Source organism: Talpa europaea, assembly GCF_964194135.1.
Source record: "Talpa europaea genome assembly, chromosome: 3".
Classification (NCBI taxonomy): domain Eukaryota; kingdom Metazoa; phylum Chordata; class Mammalia; order Eulipotyphla; family Talpidae; genus Talpa; species Talpa europaea.
Window position 1 is genome coordinate 52,536,612 of NC_140069.1, and position 25,998 is coordinate 52,562,609.

The 25,998-nt window shown below is 40.3% G+C and overlaps 1 protein-coding gene across 3 annotated transcripts in view; it reads right to left on the bottom strand.

Moving 5' to 3' along the window:
- The window catches only part of TRIM55 (tripartite motif containing 55), a gene marked incomplete at both ends in the record, with an annotated part of 42,508 nt that extends 17,340 nt beyond the window's left edge, over nucleotides 1–25,168 (bottom strand). Inside the window, 9 exons of one of the 3 annotated variants that reach the window (XM_084229854.1) lie at nucleotides 1,572–1,859; nucleotides 3,134–3,375; nucleotides 4,637–4,761; nucleotides 4,864–4,886; nucleotides 5,236–5,469; nucleotides 15,986–16,081; nucleotides 17,938–18,103; nucleotides 24,297–24,469; nucleotides 25,001–25,168. In XM_084229854.1, the coding sequence (XP_084085980.1) occupies nucleotides 1,572–1,859; nucleotides 3,134–3,375; nucleotides 4,637–4,761; nucleotides 4,864–4,886; nucleotides 5,236–5,469; nucleotides 15,986–16,081; nucleotides 17,938–18,103; nucleotides 24,297–24,469; nucleotides 25,001–25,168 (1,515 nt within the window). The remainder of the gene's footprint in view (nucleotides 1–1,571; nucleotides 1,860–3,133; nucleotides 3,376–4,636; nucleotides 4,762–4,863; nucleotides 4,887–5,235; nucleotides 5,470–15,985; nucleotides 16,082–17,937; nucleotides 18,104–24,296; nucleotides 24,470–25,000) is intronic. The other 2 variants (XM_084229855.1, XM_084229856.1) reach the window with 2 other exon arrangements.
- Between the last annotated feature and the right edge of the window lie 830 nt (nucleotides 25,169–25,998).

A 25,998-nucleotide genomic window follows, 5' to 3' on the forward strand; every position in this document is an offset into this window, starting at 1 on the left:
TCCAACTGGATTGCTGAATAATTGCCCACTGAGTCACTGTTGTGAGTCAGGAGTCCCCTCCATGCAGGATTAGATAATTGAGCAAGTCTCCTCCAGGAAGGTGTCTTGAGGCAATTGCATTGTCAGGGGCTTGAGGCCATGAGATTTGTCTAGGATCTTGGTTCATTTTAGATGGCTGAGGCTCAAGGTTGGGGAGAAATTCATCTCTGGGCCTACAGAAGAGGAACATTATGGAAGAAACTACATGAAATGTTAGTCAATGGAAAAGAAAATATTTCCTACCCATTAAAGTAAAAATCAAGCACTGAATCTGATGCCAGATGTGAAGTATAAGAAAAGCCAAAAGCGCTAGGCAGATTGCTAACTCCTGTGAGAAAACAAGAAGAAAACTTCACTGATATTATCACAAATAATTTTTCCAACATCATTTAGATGGACTTTGTATTTTGACTCAGAGCCTTATTACATGTTCCTCTGTGTTCAACTTTCATCAGCTATGTGGTCTTTTTAGAAATAACCTGTCTACTCCATTTTTCTAACTTAAAATATTTCTTCAAATCTTTCTTCAAATGTTTCCTCACACCATTTATTTTCAACTAGTTAGCACAAAACCCTATTACTTTTAATTTTCCAAAAGCCATTTCCTTTTATTACCTCAAGAAATTGAAATTCACTTGAGTAATTATCCAATTTCTGAAAAAAAAGTTTGTTGTTCATAATCACCTGATGACCCAGGAGTAGGGAATTAGAATATTTCTTTGACAGCACCTTGTTTGGGCAACACTCACACACACACAGCATTTAAGAATGCTCATGGGTATGGAGTGACCATGAACATTTTCCCTTGTGAAGAAGTCATAGATTTCTGCTATGGGATCTTCAAGTCATGCAAATATCTGCCCAGTGTTAGGAAGAAGACATTGACTTCAAACGTTCGTTATAAGAAGGAAAAATAAAAAGGTATTGAGTTTCCCTTCAAAAAAGTGAAGAAAACCTGTGCTTTTCTCAGCTTTTCCCAGGAACACATGCTTAGGAAGCATCAGTTTAATCAAGCCCAAACTGCCTTTGCCTAGCTACAGCCAGCACACTCCCCAGATCCATGAATCAGAGGTTATTTTCCAGAGCAGACTTAAAATTCAATTCAAACGTGCTCCTTGGGGGTTGCTGGGAATGACACAAAAGCAGGTGATTAGTCTTTGAAGCCCAAGGAGGAGCAAGGGCAAGTAGCCATTGCAAAGGACAACCGGAGACAGCAGCCAATCGCCACAGACAAACCAGATTTCAGTTGCATGCCTCAGGGCCAGGCTTGCTTGCACCCACTCCGCAGAAGTCAGGTGTGAGGTCACCGCACATGGGCACAGTGAATTTAAATTTGGTTTTCAATTTTTCTTTTATATATGGCTTAAACAACAAGCCAGCCTGAGGTGAGGAGGGATTTGAGTTGTTTCTGTGTTTTTCCCAAGGACATGGTTCCTCTCTGCCCCTCTGAGAGCCCTTCTTTCTTGCTGTGATTCCAACAGGACCCTAGGCAGCACGGGGAAGCATCCAGACACAAGAGCATCAACACTAACCTGAGAAGTAGCTGCAGGTGAACTAGTTTCCTTACCACTCACTGCTGCCCTCTCACTGGCTGCGGCTTCTGCCACTTCTGCCTTCTGCACATTCGACTCCTCAGCGTCTGGAGGCCCTATTTGCCCCAGACCTTGGCTCCCTGGGGTGGTAGGTGGGTTGGTAGTGGCTTTCCGAGTTTGGCCTTTATACCAACTAGGGTAAAATAAGGGATCCGCAGTGTCCGTTGCTGCAGGGACTGGAGTTTCAGACTCTGTGGTCTGCTGAGAGTCAGTGGGCACAACCTCCCCCTTAATCAGGACAGATAAATTCAAAAGTAAAAAAAAAAGGAAGAAGAAAAGCAATCGATTTTAGTTTCCTTCAGGTTTGAAAACTGTGAGCTCTCTGTCTGCAGTGCCTAATGTAGTGTATGTTTTAGCTCATCCCACCCTGGCCAGTGCTGCAGGAAGCGATGCTGACCCAGCCCTCTCCCCAATCCCCCCACCCCAGGGGCAGCCCCATGTGCCCCTCTTCTTTTCTGGGCTTGTCTTTTACTACCTGGTAGCCCAAGAAGTCAGAGCAGAAGCCCAAAATGAAAGTGGCTAATCAAATATCAGCTATAGAAGGTCAAACTATTGACCTGAATTAATTTTTGACATTATTTGTGGACCCCCTAAGCCTCTTTTCTGAAGCCCCAGATTGATCTTATTCACCAAATCCAACTCTCATTTGCTAACCACGCCTTTTTCAGTTTAAGAGCAATTGATTATTCCCAGAATTTCAAGATCCTAACAATTGCAGATAGTATTTTAACCTGGTTTCTTATAGAAAAAAGACTATAATTCCATAGTCTTCTCAGAGGAAGTCTCCCTCTGAGCCTTGTTTCTATAAATCATTTCAGTCCTCTCTCAAGGTAGGGGCAAAACCAGGTCTTCTTTTGATAAGTCTATAATGCGCATAAAATCAACAGGTTAGGACCTGTCTGCTGTAGGTATCACGGAGTCAACACAAAGGCTTGAAAACTGGACTGTGACATCTTAGAAGACAAGGTCAATCAGTCAGGTACAGCATCTGGGATGAACTAATTTCCTAGAAATTTTTGAAACAATTCTGTCAACATAATTTCATCAAGTGACAGTCCCATGCTAGGCTTCATTTGTTTTTCCAATGAGTGAAACATATAATTATATTTCAGGGTAAGTAAGAAGGACATAAACTATTGCCACTTCAATTCTTAAAGTATAATCATTTTTATTTTTTACTCAATACCTTATATCCATTTTCAGCTCATACCTAATCCACATACAACTTCACACACACACACTTTCCAGACAAAGATTGCTTCAGATTGCTGGGCACGTTATCTTAAACTAAGTTCTTGCCAGTCAGTTACATAACAACAAACTTGTTGAATTATCTAAAAGGCTTTTCTCCCTGACCCAGCACTGCTCTGAAATCTTTTGTCTTCCACATATGAAAGTCTGGCATATAGTTATCTTTTTCTTAAGGTAGAATAAATTGTTTAGGCTATTCAGCCAAGAAGCACATCTGCATCTCTTATAGGAAGGAACTCACAAATGGTTACCTGTGCCACTAGGGCATCTGCAGCAGGAGGCTCCGGAGAGGAAACTGGCTGTGCCCCCGAGGCAGCCTGGAGCTCGGTGGCCAGCTGCGAGGGCTCCAAGCCTTCCTCTGGATGCTCATCTTCTCCTGATGACTCTGTTCGAATATTTTCTACCTCTTCTGTTTCTATGATTTCTCCTTCTTCTATTTCTCCTCCTTCACCATCTTGTTCTCCTTCTCCTTCTCCTTCTTCATCTTCATCTTCTGGTAAGGTAATGTGTTTTTCAAATTATTATAATTACTACTGCAGCCATAGAAACAATTAATGGCCAGTGCTTATAACCCAGATTAAAGTCAAGGCTAGAAAAATCCTCTCCAACAAATGCTGGACCCACGTTGGGACTTTGTGCTTCTAGTTAAATGTGGACAGCACAGTGTGAAGGTGAACACAATCATCACCACCCTCTGCTCCCCTTCTCAGTGCAATGTGCGGTCTCCCCACTGCTGGGACCATCTCCCCACCCCCATACACATTTTTAAATGCTCTGTCACTTCTGCAAGCTTCTAGAGGGCTGGGGTTGTCATTTAATTATCTCTGTCAAATTAAACGGAAATGCAATCCTTTCCTTCTCAGAAAACATCCAAAAGGCTCGTCTTATTTTAATTTATCACCTTTGTTCAGTGAATGCTCAATTTTGACACTATTAATGCCATGCCTCTTTTCCTGACCCATCAGTCTTAATATTTACACAGGCAATTATGGACAGACAACATTATATAATTTTTTTTTTCAAAAAGATCCATCCTGAAGGTCCCCTTCTATAATTACATCTGTGGACATTGATGCAGCTTCCTGCCACTGCGAGCGGCCTGGCTGAGGAGTTGTGTCACATCGATCAGATGGGTTAGGGTGAATCAGGAGATCAAAGTTTTGATTAGTTCCAGGGTTACTTTTCTCTTTTCAATTATTTCATCAGGATAAATGTCCAGGAGTGGGACTTCTGGGCCAAATGGCAGAGGGATGTTTATAACTTCTGGAGTATATCTGGTTACATAGAACTGGCTTTATTTCCAATTTGTGACTTTTTTCTGACTCATTACTCTTCTTGCCCTCTAAAATTTAAGCGGGTATCTACAATATTTACCCAAGTGGCTTTTATGTTTTATTTTTAGTGCATCCTTAACTTTGCATCTGATGATACTTTACATCATTATGGCTAACCCCTTGCGTAGGGTTGAAGCTGAGATAGCTCTTCATCACCGTCAGTTATTATTTCACTACCCAGAGTCAAATGCTCCAAATGATGGCAGTAGAATAGACACTATGATATGAAAAGCTAAATAAACACAGCCAACAAACTTATGATTCTGTAATGAAATAGAGCTTCACATTGGATTATGTTCCTTGTAAAATTGTCGACATCCATTCTGGAGGTGATTCTGAATCCCCCTTTCCTCCCACTGAATCCTTCTGCAGCTTTCACACACCTGCAATTTTTGCCCAATGGTCACAAGAATAACAAACCTCTGTAAAAATCAATTTCACGTATTATTTTTTCTTCTCTATTGAGGTTGACTGTGAAGTGGTTCATGTTCTCATAACCATGTTCTATTTTCTCCATCTGAAATGCCTTTGATGCTTCAGAAATTCTGCAACAAAGACAAGTTGCCACTTTCTGTCACTGTTTAAAGTTTGATAACCTCAGATAAAAATGAAAAGTATGCAATTTTTATGAAATGAAAATTACTTACTTTTGTAACAGGGTTTTGGCATTCTGTGAAAGTAAACAAAAGACAGGCCTACTTAAATTCTTTTCATCAAAGACGGTATTGAGACTTAATTCTTTGCTGACTCTGAAAATCTCATAGCTTAGTTTTTAAATGCCATAAATAACTGCTGTTTTATACCAGAACTCTCTTATACTTAAGTGATGTCATAGTCCCTTAAATATATGCTTATGGAATTGTTTAAACAGATGGAGATAAAAACTCCTAACACATTTATATTTAAGTTAGTAAAATAGATCAAAATAAGATAAGCAAAATAATAAAAATATGATGACAATGACTTCTCCAGCACCCACCTTCTTGGCTAGTTCCCTCTGGTGCCAAAAGGAGGCTTACCTGCAAAAACACTGCCATTTCTGGCTCATCCATGAACTGGATTCCTGATTCTACCAACTTTGATACATTCTCCAAATGATCAGAATACTTTTTGATCAGAGCACGGACATGATCCAGTTTCTCCTCTTGGGTTCGAGTAATGACTTGGGCCATTTCATTCTTCCTCTCCTCCAGAATGCCATACAGGTAGTCAAACTTCTCACAAAGCTCCTGCTTCTGTTTTCTGCAACATTCCTGTTAGTTGGGTTACCACTGTTAGAAAGTGTTTGAAAGGACTTAGAAAAATCACTGGAACATTTTGGGGGACAATAAAATTAACTTATTATAGGATTCCTTCCCCTTTAGGACATACAATGTGTTGATGCTTTGAAAAATCCCATTTTTATCAAACTTGTTAATTGATAAGCCAGAAATCAATCAAATTTGCTAAATGCATCAGTAACTTTTCAATCTTCTATTCACTATAATTGAAGACTTTCAGAAGAATAAGAAAGGGTTTGTGTTAAGTTACATATAGATTTTATAGCTTATAGGTTTATATATTTTTTAGGAGTGTATGTGTGTGTGTGTGTGTGTTTGTGAGTGTAAGGAAAACACTATGGTACTTCTTGTTTGCCCAGTCTCTCTGCTCCACCGTTACTGCCACTGACCTAGTTTCATCCACCAATGTAGAGTATGAAACTTCCCAATAAACGCTTCTCTGGGGTTACCCCCTTCAAGGCAACTCACATATTGCAGCCAAATTCACTTACTTGAAGTACAATACTTTTTCTCTTCTATGACTCCCTGTTGTCCCATTTAACCTTTCAAGCCCCTTCATGATCTGGTTCCATCTTTCCTTCATGTTATTCTACTATTCTCCATCACATAACTTGTGTCTACCAAAAACAACCAATTACTTTCTTTGCTCATGCTCTCCCTCCTCTTTAGATTGTTCTTCACCAGTGCACATTGCAAACTCTAAGCTACCTAAGACATTGTTGAAATATCACTTGTATAATGCTTTTCTTGATCTCTGGCTGAATGTCATCTTTCAATCTTTTGAAATCCCATAATATTGATAGTTACCATGTACAGTAAATACGTGGAACGACCCTGCTCTCTATTTATTCAGTACTGCCTTAAAGGGGAAATCTGGATCTAGACTTTGATTCCTGAAGAGAAAGGCAGTGTGGAAAGTCAGGTCTCTGTATTTGCACTGTGCGACTAAAGCATTTCCAGTAACATCCAGTTCTGTTTCCTCTGTGTCCGTGTCTAAATCATAATTAAAGGGTTTTCAAGATCTAATAAGTTTGGTGTATGATATGCTAGTGTCCTTGGACATGACCATGTCTAGGTCTAGGACCTTATAGATGAGAGCAGGTTTTAAGCTATGATGATCCAATCTAGCTCTCCTGCCTGGTGGGGACTTCTTGGGAATTCTGGCCAACTTAGCCTCTGATCTTTGTATTATTCTTATTACATGTTCTTTCAGGTAAACATTGATCTTGGGTGTCAGGTATTGCTTTTTTCTCTTATGAATGCTTCTTAAATATCTTAACTACAGTGTTTTTGATGATAAATGCTCCATCTGTCTAGGATTCATAGCACTATGGACAATAAATGTTTAGTAATGATATTGATATGTTGAATGGATTTTTAAGAATTATGTTTCATTTTCCCCCAATTTCTCCACTATTCTCAGGGAAGGGGGAATAAAGGATGACAAACCAAATTGTTGATTTTAAAGATACTCCACAGATGTGCAAGAGCTTCACCCCTCATTTCACTGCCCTGTTTGGAACATAGTCAATTTTCGCCACATTTTCTAACCAAACTATAATGCAGGGAGGAGATCCAATGATTCAAACTATTTTAATAGCAAATGCCAGTTATTGCTGTCATCTACCCATCTAGCCATTCAACAAAAACATCTTACGCATGTTATTTGTGTCAGGCACTCTGGGAACCCATCAATGAACGAAACATAGTTCCTCTTCTCAAACTGCTCACAGTTCACTGAATGAAAAAGACTATGGGCCAATAATGTAATGCAACCTAGTAGGCTGGATAATACAAATAATGTTTGAAATTTACACAAGATATACATATTGTATGGGGAGAGAACATTTGTGGGTGTGGGAGGAGGTGGGTGTGTGTTGACTCGGGGAAATCTTCTTAGAGGAAGTGGTACCCAAGTTTGGCCATAAAGAATGAGTAGAGGACATCCCCTGGTGGCACAGCGGTTGAGCGCTGGGCTGCGAAGCTGCGCGCAGCCTCTGCAGCGCCAGTTAGATCCCGGAGAATGGTGAGGGTCCCACATGGCGACAGACCTCTCCTGCCACGCCCACTGCTCCCCTCAGCAATGTATTTCATCAGTCTGCCTGTTCTGTTCCCCACTCTGGCTCTGGTGAATCCTCTCACCCTCCCCACGCTTCTGATTATACCCAGCGCTTGTATAAATAAATAAATCTTTTAAAAAATTAATTAATTAATTAAAAAAGAATGAGTAGAAGCAGAGAAGATGCAGGGAGGGGATGAAAATATGTGGAGCCTCTGCAGTTGTCAATATAATAAGACAAGGATTCACACACTATGTCCAGACATGGAATTCACTGAACTTGCCAAATTTCTGTCCATTTTTATCTTTCTAGCTTGAGATTTTGACTATTACAAGGCCTAGAAATTGAAGCCTCTTAGTATCTTCCCAATCAAATTTCCTTCTCCTTTCACTGTATTACTTTCTGTTCTAGGCTTACAGGCAAATATGTGCCCACTGCTTTACTGTTTACTGTGGAATGCACAATGGTTTTTAGCTTATTTTTCTAAAATGAATTGTGCACTGGAAACATTTATAATGAATTTTATATTAAAATGTGATACCGACTTGTTTCACAAGTTTTCTTCTACATGATTTAATAAGTGTGAGGACATTCAAATTTATGAAAAACAAATTACATACAATGATACACTGATGTGAAGTCATGTGTCATGGTTGGTATATTCTCTCAAGTCAGATAAAGATAAGATCACATATATCAGCCATGTCATTTTTATTTAGTATTTTAAATGAAATGAATACTTTATTCTTATGTTATTTTCAATTCCAAGTATTATTTTATTTCTATTCTTTTTTAATGATTTGTATTATGTTGAATTTTAATAAAATTACTATCATTTTAATAGTAATATCATTTACTTATAATTTACAGTATAGGAAAATTAATTATGCATGCATAGTTAATGCTTAATTATTATTATTGCATGATCACATACCGTGTAAAGCACCTATAAAATTACCTGGCACACAACAGGTACTATATCAGTGCTTATTAAATTTAGACCCAATTTTCCTTAATTTGAATTATTCAGATGTGGAATTTTGAAGCTGCTGGGAATATTAGAATTAACCTGCTCCAAATCAATCACTCCACCTATAAAGACTCTGAAACTCAGCAGAGTTAAGTCAAGTTTTTCACGCTATTCTGCTATTTATTTATTGTTGGTGCCCTGCCTTGAAACAAGGTCTTTGAACTTTTGGGTCATTGCTACTCTTACCATACTCAACTCTGACATACTTTTAAATATATGACCTTTAACAAACTAGTATCCTGTGAGTCAACTTTAAGAGGTAAGAAACTTCAAGTGGTTTCAGTATTATATTCATTAGTTCTTTCCTCCAACAAAATTCACTAAGTGCATACTATGTACTAGACATTATAAGATTTTAAAACTTGCCATGATTTTCCACTGTTCAGGGGAATGGTACAGAAATTATTTTATTTTCTAATTTCTAAAAAAACCCAAAAAACCTCATTTCTTTTTTTTTCTCTGCTTAATGTGGCTTTAATATAATTCTATGCATAATGTAAGAGTTAGACAAATCTGTTCCTGAAATATGAAAAAAGCACATGCCTTTTGCTGGGAATTTTGCAATTAGTCCTTACAAACTTAAAAAATGAACTTAAGATAATCAGGTGAACTTACCAGCAGATTTTAGATTCAAACAAGAAATAATCCATGGAAATGAAATTTTTCCATTTTTTTATATTCTCTGAAGTAGAAGCAACACATCAGAGATGAATGTATGTAACCTTTAACCTTTCTTGGCTATAAGACCTTCAAAGTGCTGTAAACTCAATGTACAACGAACACCTCAGTTGATCAGCTCATCCTCTGAGGTAATCGCCAAAAGGTATATGCCATCAAAGAAAAAAACAAAACTCTCAGAGGCCACCTCACTAGTGATTGTGATTATTTTAAACTTTGGTATCTACTGTGCCTTTGCAAATGTGGGCCTGAAATGTTTCAACATTGAGTTTCTGAAAAATGGAATGGGAAAAAAGTCAATGGCATTATCAAAACAGCTGCAGATAACATGCTGTAAAGGATAATTGTTACCTGCAAAAAAAGCATGGTAGCAACCATGTTTATCGCCATGCCACAAAAACTTGCTCACCTCAGAGATTTCTCCTTGCTTTTAATATGCAATCTTTGGAAACCATTTAGTCTCAGGGCAGTTTTCTTAACCTGTACAATAAGGGATGTGATTGGATGATTGCTAAGGCCCCTTTTGACTCCACAATGCCAAGACTCTATTTCAGGTAAATGTGGCAATATTTCCATCTTCAGCCTATAAAATGCCTCTCCATTCTTGGAAAGTTCAGAATGGTCATCTGCAGTACTAAGACATAAATTAGATGCTCTCCCCTGCAATGTCAGGCCAGCTTGGAAATGTGCCAAGATCATGACAGGAAAAACCTAACACGATTGGGCCATTGTTCTTACCATCTAAGGAGCACGGCTGTGTAACTGAAATAGAGCCAAAGATAAGCTCGCAGCCCTGCGCTTGTCGCTGAGCAACTGCGGCTCTACCGGCACATTCATATCTCCACCGCATTCCTCCAACGTTCATCAAGACTCCCTTGTTCCAAGCTGTCTGGAAGTGCCCACTCAGCTTCCTTTGAAATACAGACCTTCAGATTCTCCTTCATAAAGTCAAACAGGATGTCCTTTGCCCACCACCAATCTCCTCCATCCCACAAAAGAAAAAGAGAAAGCAGACAGTAGATTAACTATGCTGAAGAAAAACTAAATCAAGGTAGGAAGGCTATCTTGAGAAAATCAAGCTAACTCTTCACTCAAAAAGCTCCAGTTCCTTGGAAGAAATCTCATGTGGGCAGATTAGGATGAGAACCTAGGTTTCTGCTGGCCTAGATCAGAACAGGAACAGAAATATTAGAAACACACTGTAGCTCCCTGCACCCCTGCTGGAGTCCAGCCCTAACCCCAGACCCCAGCCAGGCCCTTTGTGTGGTGCTCAGCGAAACAACTCTTCACTGGCTCTGGTCTCAGGACACCCATCTTATGCTCTTTTCTCCCAGCTCAGGTTGCCACCCGCTTCATAGTTGAAGAATAATGATGTTATAATTTACGGGATTTCTAATGCTAATTCCTGGGAGTTTTGGCAAAATGGGTTTTCTGTATTAGTGCAGAACATTTACAAGCTCCTTGAGTAAATCCCCCCAAGACCAAGAGTCAAACAAGTCATCTTGCCTTGAGCCCCGTACAGTGGCAGCGACAAGGCTGTGCAGGCTGAGCAGCTGTGAATTCGTTGCTGTCTGCTGTGATGGTTGGCATGTTTATCAGAAGAGGCTTAGCCTCCCTTGGTTGCCAATATTTCCAGTTATCACAAAGCCTCTTTAGATAAAGAATAGAGCTAATAATATCCACTCCCATTCATTTTCATTTTTTCCCTCGGCAGGCATCATATTTGTACAAGAAACGGATATATCTTATTCTGACACCATTTTAAAGATGCTTTAGTTCAAATGATTATCAGCACCATTAGAGTAAGTGTTGCTCTTCCCAAGCTGGCTCTGAGAATGATACAAGGTGTCGCTTATGACTTAGTCTGCACACTGACAACATGAAGGGGTATTACTATCCCCATTGTACCACTGAGGAAGCTGAGGGACAGAGAACTTAAGGGACTTCCCCAAAGTCAAACAATTAAGTGGCAGCACTAAAACTCAAAACTCTGAAACCTGTTCTTTTAAGTATATGTAAATTGCTTTAAAAATATTGCCTTGAAAGTCCTTGCATGTCCATTGAAATGATTCTTATATTCATACTTCATATTTGTAAATGCATGGACAATATCTCAGAGCTACTTGGTAAATTCACTATTTTGGAAATACATTATTTGTTTTCATTGCAAAATCACTGGGAAACTTTATGAAAGTTGTCATTTTTCAGATATTGGAAATGTTCAAGAGCAAATATTTATTATTCAAGTGGTAGCTGTTCCCCATGTAAAATAGAATTATTTCTACTCCTCCCTAACTTGGGGCAGCTAGAAACAATAGCCTGCTTCTTGATTATCCACTGACATAGGATAAGTGACATTCATTAAAACTACAAGAGGGGGCCTCCCTCTCCCTGGTGGTTCTAGGGATTAAGTCTCAGCACTGTGAAGCTATCCACAGCCACTGCAGCATGAGTTTGATCCCTGGCCAGGGAGCTACCCACATAGCTCAGCAGACCCCTCCTGACTTGCCTGCTGCTCCCCTCAGCAGTGTATTTTAGTAGATCCCCTTGTTCAGTAGATCCCACTCTGTCTCTGGTGAATCCTCTCACCCCCAGCCCCATCACACACACACACTCCTCTGGCCCAAAATATGTCTTTAAAAATAAACAAAAACAAACCCAAAAAAACTACAAGAGGGAGGTTGTTTTTTTTTTTAACGATTTATTTATTTATTTTGTGCATCAAAGAACTGGGGTATAGACCAGAGTCGGGGAGGTGAGAGGATTCACCAGACATAGAGTGGGTTGCAGAACAGGTGGATTTACTGAAATACACTGCTGAGGGAAGCAGCGGGTGAGACAGGAGAAGTCTGCAACACCATATGTGTATTATGCTCCCCGGCTGGGGATCAAACTCAGGTCATAGCGGTGATAGCACTAAGACTTAACCCTGAGGCCCCAAGAGGTTATGTTTTCTAGGAATTAAAGTCAATCACATTTTTCTGGAAGCAGAGAGCTCCAGAGTAGTGCACTTCTCCATTCCTAAAGTTCCCTACTCAGTCTCAACCTGCTCCAGGACTAGAAAGGTATAGGCAGCTCCAGACCATACTGGGGTCACCTTGAACAGCCTGCAATCCAGAGCTCTGGAAACTTCTCAGGCTGTCACTCTCAGCCAACTCTCAGCCAGCTAAAGAGTCTGAAGGTTTCTTTACTTACCATTTACCCACAGTGAAAAGGGAGAATGCCACTTTCCCCTTCAACACATTTACCCTGCTCTTTCGTGACTGGTGTACCTCTCAAAGCAGCCCTCATCATCACTGTGAATTCACATCAACGACATGCTTTATTTTTAAAGGACAACAAGGAGTCACAGTGTGATGCACCCTAAGCTCAGCAGCTCTCGAAGGCTGATCCTGGGCCAGACCTGCCAAGATCTGCCCACACTACATGATTAGTGACAAAATTAGAAACATGCAAGGATGGCTACTACATCAGCACAGGCCAGGTGTCAGGCCCCAAGTGGGGAAGGCAAGGTAATTAGGAAGGACAGTGCTCACCCCAGGGACTACTCCATTTCCCATCCCTTGGGGGCACATCACCAATCAGAAAAGAGAATTCTATAACAGCAACTCTCCACCCCTTGGCCCAGAGCCTTCAAAGACTTCTCAAAAACAAAACAACCACCCCAGCAGAACAGAAGTTCCAGGAGCTCTGTAATCCAGACCCTGGTACCACATTCACCTGCTCGGCAAGGCAGGGCCACTTCACCAAGACAAGGACCTGCTGTGTGCTCCCCTGCAGGCTGGTGCAAAGGGGACAGCTGCTGTTTCACCCACTGACATAGTCCTGGCTGTTCAGAAGATCACCTTAGTAATTACAGGCGAAAGGTATGGCCACTTGTGGCAGTGTCTGTCCTCAGGCCTTGTCAAGTGGAGGATATTTGAACTAAGCAGGATTCATAAAATAAGAGATCCCTTTGGGGCCCTGAGCTAATAATTCCTACATTTCCGGATGAGCCGACTAAATTAGTTCGAAAGAACTGTGCTTATCAGCCATATTTGTTCAGTCATTTATTACTTATTTTATTGGTTATTAAAAATGCCATGCTTTGCTTTTGAAAAATGGGAAATACAGGAATTTATAAGGAAGGTATTAAAAGTCACCTGTAGCTCCACTATATACTGTTCTAAACCTTTTGATTTGGAGTTTTTTTCTCCTTATAAATGTAGTTGGGAGTTATTTATGAATATATGCATTCCATATTTTTTGGTATACTTACTTTTCATCTTACTTCCTTAAAGTAAAATCCCAGAAGTGAAATAAACAGGTAAGTGTTGATGCTTGTAAGACTCCTGCCCATGTGCAATCTTTTTTAAAAAATTCAATCTTTTTAATTTTATTTTTTAAATACTTTTTCAAATTCTTTTTTTAATTTAATATTTTAAATTGGGGTAATATTAGGATACTCCTGTCAGGTATTGCCACCAAATCACCCACTGTCCTCTACCATAGTCCACTGTGCATCCTTGCCTCTTTGTTCTTACCCTCTGCCCACCCACCCCCCTCTCCGGATGCTCAGTTTTGTAGTCGCCTCTCAAGGGTTGAATTTTAAGCTCTGCAGGAAACGATTATATACCCTATTCTAGTGACCTGTTGGAATACGTATTAAAGTATGTCATTTCAACAGATGATTTGGTCAATAATAGTAGTGGTAATAATCCTGACCTTGACTGTGAGTAAGTTCTTCCTAATATCTGCATTAGAAAGTTCTTCCTAATCCCTTTGGCTGGACTTAGCTTCAAAACTGTTCCTCCTTGTCTTGTTCTCTGAAAGAATAAACAGCTGCTTCCTATCACTCCCCTGACCCACCTCCGGGAAGAAACCCAACTGTCAAGTCTCTCGTTGCCTGCTCAGTGTCCTCTGATGCTGGCAAATGGAGCCCAAGATATTTGCATTTGCTCAAGTCAAACATAACCTCCAAGACTTTTTGTCTGTGTGTTCTCTAGCCTTCCTGTCCCCACAGAAAGTCTGTTCACCTAACAGGTCTCTGATGAAACCAGACCAGAGACCAAGATAGAGATTACCTCACTTGCCCACAAACAACACACTCCTATTAATACTCTGAGGACTCAGTGTGGCAGAGCACTGGCGTGTTGATTCATGACTTAATGAATAAGTTACATTTCCCCTTTAGTGTAAATAAGTCAACAGGAAAAATTTATATTGTCTATTCCAGGATCTCTTTAGGCTCTTCATCAAGAGAAAACTTTCCTCTAGAAGTGGATCCCAGATTTATCATGGGTCTTTGGGGACTATGAATATGGAGAAGAAAGGAGATTTATTTTAATGAATATAAATCTTAAATGAGATGATGATGGTCAGTGTCTTCATGTCATTATGTAGGACTGGCCTTTGACTTTTTACAGAATTTGCCTTTCCAGTCATAAAATAATAAGACTAGTGCATTTATTGGTGGTACTCACCATATGCCAAGCAGTGTGATCAGCATTTTGCTTATCTTTATTTATTTAATTCCTCATAGTAACTCTAGAAGGTGGGTACTCTGCCCCATCCTTATAGAAGAAGAAAATTGATGGATTGAATGTACATGTGAATGGATCTTAAAAACATAATGTTTTGTTAAAAAAAAAAAGGTACAAAGCAAAAAGAGAAGCACAAGAATCCCTTGAAAGATGTGCATATAAAAATACATATTTTGTAAGAATACAGGTTAATGGAGCATCAAACAACTAGAATGGTTACCTATGGCGAGGAGAACAGGAGTAGGAAGTAGGGAATAAAGTGCAAAAATATATAACAAGAGTGGCCTCGCACACGGCGAAGAGGACAATACGCCATGAACTGAGCAGTACAGTGCCTCAACTCTCTGTACTTGAACTCCAAACAAAAACAAAAGGCAACCCTAATGCTTACAGCAGAGAGGTAGGAATAAACTGCCCCAAGTTAGAGAACTGGACTCAAATCCAGATGTCTGGCATGTGTGCCCCTGCAGCATGGCTTAACTAGCATGGGAATCTTCAATTCTTGAGCAGATATCCACTACATAGCTAAACCACTTTAGGTTTCAGTGTTTCGTCTTCAGCAATTGCATAGTTCTATATTTCAACTTGAGAAAAAAGGATTCATAGTGTTTCATACATGCCAAACCTAAGTATGAGTTAAAGATCCAGTTAGTAATCCACCATTTATTTATCAGATTTTTATTGAGTGTTTATTATGTGTCAGTCACTAGGCCAAGCAGAAGGCAGAGATGAAGGAGCCAGAGGTCTGACCTGCCTGAGCTCCCAGCTATCCAATGATTCTCTGACCACAGGCAGGTCTTTCTCTTCCTGCTGGCCTTTTTTTGCAGCACTGCTCTAGAGCTCAGCTGTACAGCCAAACCTGACTCCATAGCACTAACTAGCACTTGTTAAGACCTGGTGGATTTCCTCAAAGGAATTGGGTTATCATGGTGGACAACAATCATTTTCATTACTGGAAATTGATTTTTCTTGTAGCTTATCTCACAGGATGGGTTGACCAAGAAAGAACACAGGTAACAGCAACTCTAGTAAATGTGGTGAAATCTGCCTCATTGACTCACGTGGTAACATTTCTTTCTGTGCCAAGAGGTGAATATTTTAGAAACATGTGAGGATGGAAGTCATTCTATAAGAAAGATCAAGATGCTGGATTGGTAGTGAGAGAAGCTCAAAGCCCATTTGGAGTCTCTTTGACATACCTCGATTGTTTTACAGGTGTCTTCCAGCTGGGTGATCACTCCCTGGACTCGATCGTTGCTCCCCACGAGGACGGCAATGCCATCACTGAGTTCAGACTAAGGAAGACAGAAGGGCACAAGCTCTTATGGGCTTTCTAGACAGCACTGAATGTGGATTAATTGTGGTATTGTCCTCATGGGTACTTAATCTAAGGTCCATGGAACTCCAAAAGGCTAACAGTGAAGCTGGGAAATATCAAGATCTTGTAAATAATTTTCTGTATGAATATGTACATAAATGCATTTGTCTTGGAAGAGCCTCATAATTTTCATCAAATTCTTAATGGAGACTGTGTCCCTATTAAAAACATTAAGAACACTGAGTTATTGGCTATAAAGAACAGTCTAAAGAATGCCTTTTTATAAATTGAACAGTGTCTAATATGTGACTTCAGGGACCCAGAATGAGTTATTTTCCTAATGTAACTCAGGGTTTGTTTTACTAAGAAAATTTTCATAGTAAATATTTACTTATTCAACATGTTATTCAGTTTTGATGTGATAGACACGCAAAAACTCACATACTAGACTAAGTCATTGCAAATTTGAAACTTACATTTGGTTCTTTCTAAGGGAGAAATTTCAATTTGACCCAAATAAATCTCATTGTTTGTATTTACCCCCACCCCAGGCTGGCCCACAGAGCACCAGGGACCACAGAATGGGACTTAGGAGCCATTAGTGTTTGCACCAATTCTGCCTTTAACTTCTCTATGATGTTGGATAAACATGAAATTAATTGGGACCTTATTAGGATTAAACTAGTGGTTGTAAACATTCTAAAGCTGCAGAACACTTTCTTCAAATGAAAGCACATATGGAATCCCAACAGGTAAAAGTGAAGCTGCTTTGGTCAAACAGAAATGGGATGGAAGTCCTGCCAGTCTGTCCTTCTGTCCATCCTACATGACTCCCCTGGGCTCTGAAGGGATGTGTGAAACAGGTACTAATCAATTCTAACTGATTAGTTAGAGGGGTGGAAGAAAAATGGAATATAAATCATAAGTGGATTAAAAAATAAATAGTATGGTTTTCTTATGAAATCCATATTTAGTGGTTAAAAATCACTGGTTGTTGCCCAAAAGTTTGGTTTCCAAATTTGATTCCAACTCTGATTGCATGTTCAAACACTGACCAAATGTGAAACTATGATTCTTTCAGAAAGAAACTGAGATGTGGAGCTGCTCAAATTCTAGGTGCCTGGAAGTACTGCACCTTAACTCTGCATTTATCCTCATCAAATGGATAATTTCCCACTTGTGGGGTGACACCAAGTTGTCAGGGTAGTGGTAAGCTGGGGGACCACTGTATTTGGTCAAAATGAAGGGGCTAAGGCTGAGGTCCTATGGTGAGGGGCAGGTGCACACTCATAGGAGGCCTAGGTTGAAAGACTAGGAGCCCAGTTTAACCTAACCTTCAGGGATAACCACAAGTAATGTCTGAAAGTTGTTTCTTAACTAAATCCCATTCACAATAACTCTCACCTACTAGGGGAGCCATCCACTCTGAGGGGGAGAGATTAAGCCTTAAGGAAGGAATGGGGGGGCATTGGCAAAGTATTCTGTGACTGGAGTAAAAAGTTACCCTTTTCTTATCTATAGTCTGAACTTCAGTAATGCTTGAGCTCAGATAATATCCCCAAACACTGATCCCCTTGAGCATCCTCTACAGGGTACAAAAACAGTGACCCTTCCCTTCTGCACCCCTTTCTGACCCTCAGCAACCCTCTCCTGCCCTCTTTCAGGGAAACTGCATGAGGACAGCCATGAACCCACCACCAGCATCCCTTCTGGTTCCACCCTCCATGTCCAGGCCCTACATGCTTAGCTGGCCCTCCTTGCAGGTAGGATCCAATCACCAATCTTTCCAACTTGTGCAAACAACTGAGGAGGAGGGACCAGAAGGGAGCTTACCTTCTGTCTCTGAAACACATGAGTGAGGGGGGCCACCTGGCAATCCTTGTGTGCCCCAAAGACTTTGCACAGAGAGCAGGTGGGCACTTCACAGTTCAGACAGTAGATGTTGATTCGCTCTTCTTCATGCTCCTCACACATGGGCTGGTCTGACTTCTTTTCTGGCCTGGGAGGAGGTGGGCAGATAAATGTGTCAGTTCCCAGTGGGCACAGTGTGTAGAGCAGAGAGGGATGATCAGCATCACAAACCCTAGCTCCCCCGTATCCCCCCAGCAACCCTGTTCCAAAACACTCCCAAAGTACTTCTCATGTGCTTAGAGCCCTCCACATTCAGATTCCCAGGTTTAGCAGTGGTTTGTTTCCAAATCTCCAACAACCAGCCTAGGGTGGAGCTGGGACGTGGAGACTCTGATCTGTAGTATTTGCTCACTTCCATGGTGTGAGTATTCCTAACACAACGAGTTTCAAATTATTGAAGGTTTAAAATTGAGCTAGTGCAACTCCTGAAAGTTGAACCCTGATCCTTTTGGAAGGAGGATGCTTAGCTCTGTCTCCACATGCCCACAAGTTTCTCAAGAGATACTTTCCAATTAAAATGGAAAGCAAATCAAAGGTGAAGAAAGGGAAGCTGATGATAAACTAAATCTTGAGTTTGCACCAGCATTAAGAAGGCACTAGATCCCATCCCCAGCAAACACATTTCCCACCAAAGGAAATGATGATGAGGGTGGGATTGGGCAAGCCCAAATCTCTGATTACTCATCTAGACACTGGTTGGAAGTAACTCTGTATAAGAGAGAAAATATCAGCATATGCTTTATTAACTGCTTTGGGTCTCCTGCTGTCATTGATACAGAAAATCCAATGTAATAACTTCCTGAAAACTTAGCTATGATTAAGAATGGTCAGTATACTCTCAGTGAGTGTGAATAGTGTGAATAATTATATTAAGTACTTTAGGCAAGAAGAAAAATGCAGAATGCTATTCTCAGACATGGTGGTAATTGGGAGGTGTATCACAGATAACATGCAAGTTCCTGTTTTCTCAATGGGTCGGCACCAACCAAAACTTTTCAGAACTGCAGCAGGTAATAATGGACTATAGGATTTGCATGTGCTAGTGAGATATGATCAAGCAAGGAAGGATCAAAAACATAAGGGAGAGAGTGGCAAGTCATTGCTACTGAAAAATAATTTGCTAACCATGTAAATTATTTTCAACCCATGGTATATGGGTTGAGTTTTCAACCCATGGTATATTCCCATGGCTTTGGGGTAAGAATCAAAGCAAAATTATGCCAAATTGCGGTACTTCAGATTCCCATGGAGAACATACTGGGAGACGTGGGTATATCCTACTTAAACAAAACCCTGGAATTTGATGTAGCCTATCTCTAAAGACTGAGGCTCTTAACAATTTTCAGAAGTATTTGAAAAATTTAAATCATACCCAAAATCTGTCCGCATGTTCTCAAACATATGGTTATTTAGATTATCTCAGATTTGGCACTGCATATTTTTAGTTATTTTCCGGATCCACTTTTAAAAACTGCAGGATTTTATGGACCATGAACAAAAAATTATCTATCTATCTATCTATCTATCTATCTATCTATCTATCTATCTATCTATCTATCTATCTATCTCCATACTTCCATGTTTGAAAATCATTAATACTGATGTATGGTATCATATAGCTGCAGCCCCCAGAACTGAAGAGCAAGAGAGAGAGGCAGAAAATGTGCTGTTTTAGATCTCTAAGTCACTAGGTGGAAATCAAATTGTTGGGCTAACTGTTGAGAAAATTCTTGAACCTGGTGAGAAAACTGTATGAACTTTCAGCTGAAAGATTTTGGAATCTAAGTTCTGCAAAAGAAATTTTTGCCTGGACTATGATTTCCATAAAGTCTATGTTCTCCTGACTTGATTTCTGCCATATGCTTGGAAAGTGAACTCTTCATCTGAGAAAATGATCCCGCCTCCCATTATCTGTCTGTTGCTTTCCCCAGAAAGAAGCTTCAGGAAGGTAAGGCCATGCTCTGTCTTCATTTTTACTGGCTTCTCAGTGTCCAGAACAATGCCTAGCCCACAGTGGGAGCTCAGCAAATGTGTGTTGAATAAATAAGTGAGAAATAAAAGGGAATTTGCCAGATTAAGGAAGAGTATTTCCTGGGCACTAACATAAAACCACTCGTCTGAAGGAGGCATGGAACTATGGGGAAAGCCTCAGGTTACTTGGCACTCTAAGTGGAAAGGAGAAGACTAGTCAGCAGCCTGAGGGTTCCATTTACAACTGACAAAGCCCTCTGGGGCTTAGTTAGTGATTAGAAATGGTGATTTGGTCTTAGTTTGATCAAAAGCTTCTCCACCTCTAAACCCCTCCTTCCCTTGTATCTCTGCCTTGTAATAAAGGTCAAGCAGGAGACTGGAGCACCTTTATTGGAAAATGGCCCAAGTGGCACTACTGCAATGCCTCTGCCTTCGCACTTCCTGAGGGCGGCCTGCATTCTGGTGCTGCTGTGTTCAAATCTCTGAGCTCTGTACCAGGCCCTGGTATAGAGCTCAGGCAGGCAGAGTTTGCAAACTGTGGCAATATGAAAACAGCCATAAGTCTCTTCACTTCATTTTTGACTGATTATTTACATTTTCATAATATAGACTGAACTACTTGCCAGTATCCTTATTAGCTGTTTCTTATTTGGGTGGCAACACAGGTCTACAAGTACTCCCCCTCCCCCAGTTATAAATGGGTGTAAGTTTAAAGAAAGCTCTCAGACAAGTTAAAACATAACAGACCAGGGGCCAACATGGTGTGTAGAATGATGTGCGTCCATTTTTGTGAGGTGAGAGTGGCCAAACTCTCAGTTATGGTTCAGGGCTGTGTCAAATGCTGACGGTGGCTCCCAAGCCATTCAGGGCCGGTTGGGAGCAAGGAGTCTGTGTCTGTTCTCTCTGGCCTCTGATGTTGCTGGGATTACCCTAGCGTTTCCTGAAGGGCAGGCAATTTTTCTTGGTGAGGCATTTTGGCAATACTTTTATAATCAAACTGATTTTAAAGCTTGACTCTAGCTGGGCTTCTCTGCCCCATGACTGTGTGGCCTTAGCAAGTTCACTTCTGTCGGACTCAGCACTTACTTATAGCTAAAATTCGGACTAAGTCTTTTTGTTAAACATGGCAGAATGAACACATGCACCTACCTATTTGTTTCTTCCTGATATTCCAATAAAACGAGAGTAAGGAAATAAAAAGGTATAAGCCATGATGGACAAAAATTGAGCAGGATACAGAGGGTAAGAGATGTGAATGTATTGGAAAGGGGGAACATGTGGATGAAAGGTGACTTATTTGAGGTGCATCTTAGTTCTGCTATGTGCCTGCAGGGGAGAAGCCCACAAGAAACAAGCTGACTTGAACTGTGGAAGCCCGGGAAGGCTCTGGAACTGCAGAAGCTGTGAAGGCTGGAGTGTGGGGCAGGCTGAGAAGAGGAGAACTTTTTCATACATCTTAGGAACTGCATGAGAATGTGCTCCACAAAGACAGTAGAGTAAACCAATAAAGAGGAAGATGTGGGATCCAGGAAGCAAAGTGTTCAACTTGGGACAATAAAGGTCAAGCAGAAGAAGCCTAACCTCATGAGGGCACAGTCCTACTCATCCATAGTGAAGTCAGTGACATCTAAAATTGAGAAATCAAAAAGCAGAATCATGCTGGTAGCATACACATGTCCCTGGGTGACAAACAGCAGAAAAACAGCTGAAAGAATTAGGAGTGGTTGACTGTGAGCCTCCCTGGTGGCGTAGGGGTTAAGTGACAGCGGTATCATGTTATCACGCAATAACCCATGGCTGAGGTCTGAGTTTGATCCCCGGCCAGGGAGCTAATCCACATAGAGCATCAGACCTTTCCTGTCTTGCCTGCTGCTCCCCTCAGCAGTGTATTTCAGTAGATCCACCTGTTCTGCTCCCTGCTCTGTCACTGGCAAATCCTCTCACCCCTCCACCCCACTTCTGGCCTATACCCCAGTTCTTGTATCCATAAATAAATGAAAAAAAAAAAAAAAGAAGTGGTTGATTGATTCTGGGAAGTGAGACTTAGAGGTAAAGAGGGAGAAGGTGGAAAATTCCACTCTCATTAGCGAGCATTTGATGCTTAGAATTACGTATTTGAGTTACTTTGAGTAAAATATGAAAAGTTTTAATATAGTAATCATAAATGCCACCTCAGGATTGTTGTAAGAATTAAAGAATTACACACAATTCATATAAGGCACCCTGAACAGTGAACTCAATACATACTAGTGTTACTATATTTTAAAGTTTATGATGTTCATTATTAATGTTAGGAAAACTAGTTTCTTCTCTTGTCATTTCTGCCCAGCTATGGCTAGTTCAGCACCATGCAGAATTCCAGAAAAGTAGCCCGGGTTTTCTGGAGACTACAATCTCAAGTCTTTGTGTGGGAGGTCAGGGTTAACCAGCCCCTCCTCCCTCTGGTCCCTAGACCAATTGCTGCGGGACCGAGCTAGAGTCATCTCATTCAGTATATCCAAGATTATTTCAAGGCTGTCTAATACCCCGAGGCTTAGGGTTTGGCCTGGTAGGATTGCCTGTCTCCAGGGAAGAACTGGGTTTATGTTCAAACACATATCCAAGCTCTCTGAGCAATTTGTGGTCTTGCCATCAAGTAAAAATGTCCCAAAGGAAAGTCACAAGTTTAACAACTTGAGCTTAACAACAGCATAAGAATTTGATGATCAGAAAAACACCACTAGTTCATTCAGCTATGAGCTTCGATGCTGGAAATTTGATTCATTGCCTTTATGCAATTTGCTCACTTGGGCAGATGCACCAGACAGACTTTACAAAGTCAGGTGTGTCTTATAGTTTTACTAACACTATAATTTTTAGCATCTCCTCTTTCTGGATTTCATAGACATTATTATTTCATATGTTTCAAGCTATGTCTATGGCAAATAGTAAAACTTAAAATTATTGCAATAAATAGAGCATAAAATGTTTATTCAGCTGATTCATATGGGCAACTATTCTGTGTAAGGCACTGTACTAGGCACTGAATCAGTTTTTATATAAACTTCCTTAATAATTGATCAGTTATTAGTTGGTTTTTTTTTTTTTAGAGTCAATGTGTTACTTGCATTTTAATGTAATGTGATATAATGAGAGCAGCTCTGTGAAGCAATAACTTTACAGCTTTACTTCTCAAAGACCTTGAAAGTGAGGAAAATTGCCAACTCCGTATGTCTGTCATATGCCATCAGCAAGTTTTTTTCTTCCCCAAATCTATCTATATTCTGGCACTAATTTAGTTTTGAATCTTAGGCAAAATACTAATAGCCACAATGATTATAATGATTATTTGTTAGATTTGTAGGAAGCTTTCCTTCTAAGAATGCAAGGCTCTTAAAGCCCTATATATGTTCTATAAATACATGTCTCCTCGTGAGAATCACAATGAGGTCATTTCTAGTTGGTCTCAATAATGCTGTCAAGCTTTGTGGACTAGACTGACCTGTGCACAATTGAAAAAGGGCTGTTCACACCATGCCTTCTAGGAATGAACTCCCCTAGTGTTTCAGGAAAGCAACTCCATAGCCAATGTGATATGAAGAGTAAGAAGCCTTTTTCTTTTAATGAATGGATGTTTATAATAACAAATGGATGGAACAATCAATCAAGAGGTGAATGCTAAGATTATGCAGTAAACATGATCTAGGAAATAAAACCTGACCTCTATCTTTTTTTCCCTCCTATGTCTCTTAATTTTAAGTTGCTAAAGGCTAAGACCAAGCCTTGCTTTGTAACTCCCCAGAGTTAATATCACAACTCCCCAGAGTTAATATCACAACTAAGTACATTAGAGGATTTTAGGTTTTTTTAATCATCATTCAGATCATTTTAAGGTAAGACTGTTTGAACTAGGAACTGGACTATTGTGGGAGATGTCATTTCTGTTAATTTTTCTATAAAGTGTTATACTATAATTTTCTAGCTCTGTGGAATATGAAACTACAAAGGATCTGTGAAGTATAGAAATATCTAAAACATATCTAATGCAAGACCTAAAGGGGTAGGCCTCTTCCATCATCACCATCTGAAATAGTGTCCATGAGTTACTTCATTCTTAAATTAGTAATAATAATTTTTAAATAGCATGGACGCTTACTCCTTTTTCTCCTCCCATGAGTACCTCATACTCCCACTGGGAAGGACTGACTGAGCTGGAAAAATATTTTCTATGTAACAATTTGCTCATGGTTTGTAAATAAGCATTCCGTGTTATAATACATTAGAACAGATAGAAACAGCTTCAAATGAGTTTGACACATGAAGACCAATACCTGGTGGACTCCTGCTTGTATATGTCAATGATATTCTCCACCAGCAGGTTTCTCTGAAGTCCATATATCCCGTGTCTGTCCAAAACCACTTCATGTCTACAGGAAGGGCAGCGAAATCGGCCTCCCGATGCCACTGTGGTGCCGCCTCTTGTAGGCAAATATGGGTTAGAGGCCTGTTCTTGCCAAGTAAGAAAAGAGAAATTGAAAAATGCCTCAGGCAGCTTTTTTGAGACATCACTTCACTCTCTGGTAGTACAAATAATATCAACTTCTACGCTAAGCTGGCCTTAAAATAATCCCTTCAGGCTTTATCAGCAGTGTCCAAAACCACAGTCCGGCCCTTAATCTACAGTGAACTGCAACATATCAGTGTCGGCAGGAGGCACTTCTCCAACCTGGGGTTTCATAACCAAAAGTTCCAGCCAGAAACTCCCAACGTTAATGTCTTGGGCAGTGATTCATTTACAATTTTGAAACGGATTCAGTATTTTTTTTAAATAAATGTGATTCCTAGTATTGAAATACAACTAGATTTAGGAGTAAGGAGGCTGACAGTAAAATACAAAGCAAATCATTTAAAATTTTTCTTTTTCTTGATAATGAAGGTAGCCTTTAAAAATTATGTAAAGGAATTTATCTCTAAGTTAAAAACATGACTAGAGAAGAGGGAGTCTTTTCCACCCCTAATTTCCAAACAAACCTACCTGGAAAATATCACTGGCACATTTCCTACACAGGTTATGCTGACAGGGGAGAATGACCACAGGTTTCGTGAACATCTCTAAGCAGATAGGACAGATGAGTTGCTTCTCCAAGTTATCCATGGTCTGCTGCTCTTTGGAAAAAGACTTGTAATTCAAGGATGCGCTCATCTCCTGGCCGTCCCTGTGAGCACTGCCAGGGGAAGGGTCCTCTGAATGGTTTCTGCAAGTGTTTCCTGGAAATAATTCCAAGGATTGTGTGATCAAGTGTCCTTTATGTTTCTGTCGGTGGAGGACATTGTTTCAGGACCAGGTTCAGAGCGGGTGCCAGGGCTGTTTTTAGCAGCGGGGTCACGTGACAGCTGGCTGACTTGTCCATATAAGCCTGTGACAGGAAGATGGATTCCGACAGGTGACAGAGAACAGGAGCCAACATTCCTGCCCCAGGGAGTGAAGACAGTGGGTGGGAAGGAGGTTTATAAACCCCATTTAGACTGGGTTGTGGGGAGGAGGTCAAAGTTCACAGTTGTCAACAACAAATGCAAATATGGGTGCCTAGTCGTGGAGACATGCCCTCTGTGAGAACTCAATAAAAACTTGCTGATGGGTTTCTCCAAAACTGGGGTGTATTGGCCTGAGTCTCACTGTATAACGGATGTCATTTCTAACTTGAGACTGTAAGAAGTGAGTCACCAAAGGTAGCGTGAACATAGATGAAAATAAACAAAACATGCCTTGAAAATCATTACCCTGGCTTGCTTGACATGAAATATTTCATCTTCTGAAGGGTGTGGTTTAGAAAAAAAATCCAACTTAAAAACTTATTTCAAATCTTTTCACCATAGGAGGATACAGACACACACACACACACACACACACACACACACACACACACACCCCCAAATGCCAGTTGATGACCCAGTTACATTTTTTAAGTTGTATAATACAACAAAACACATACATAGCCCAAAACACAATTTGACTATCTTTTAAAATTTTAA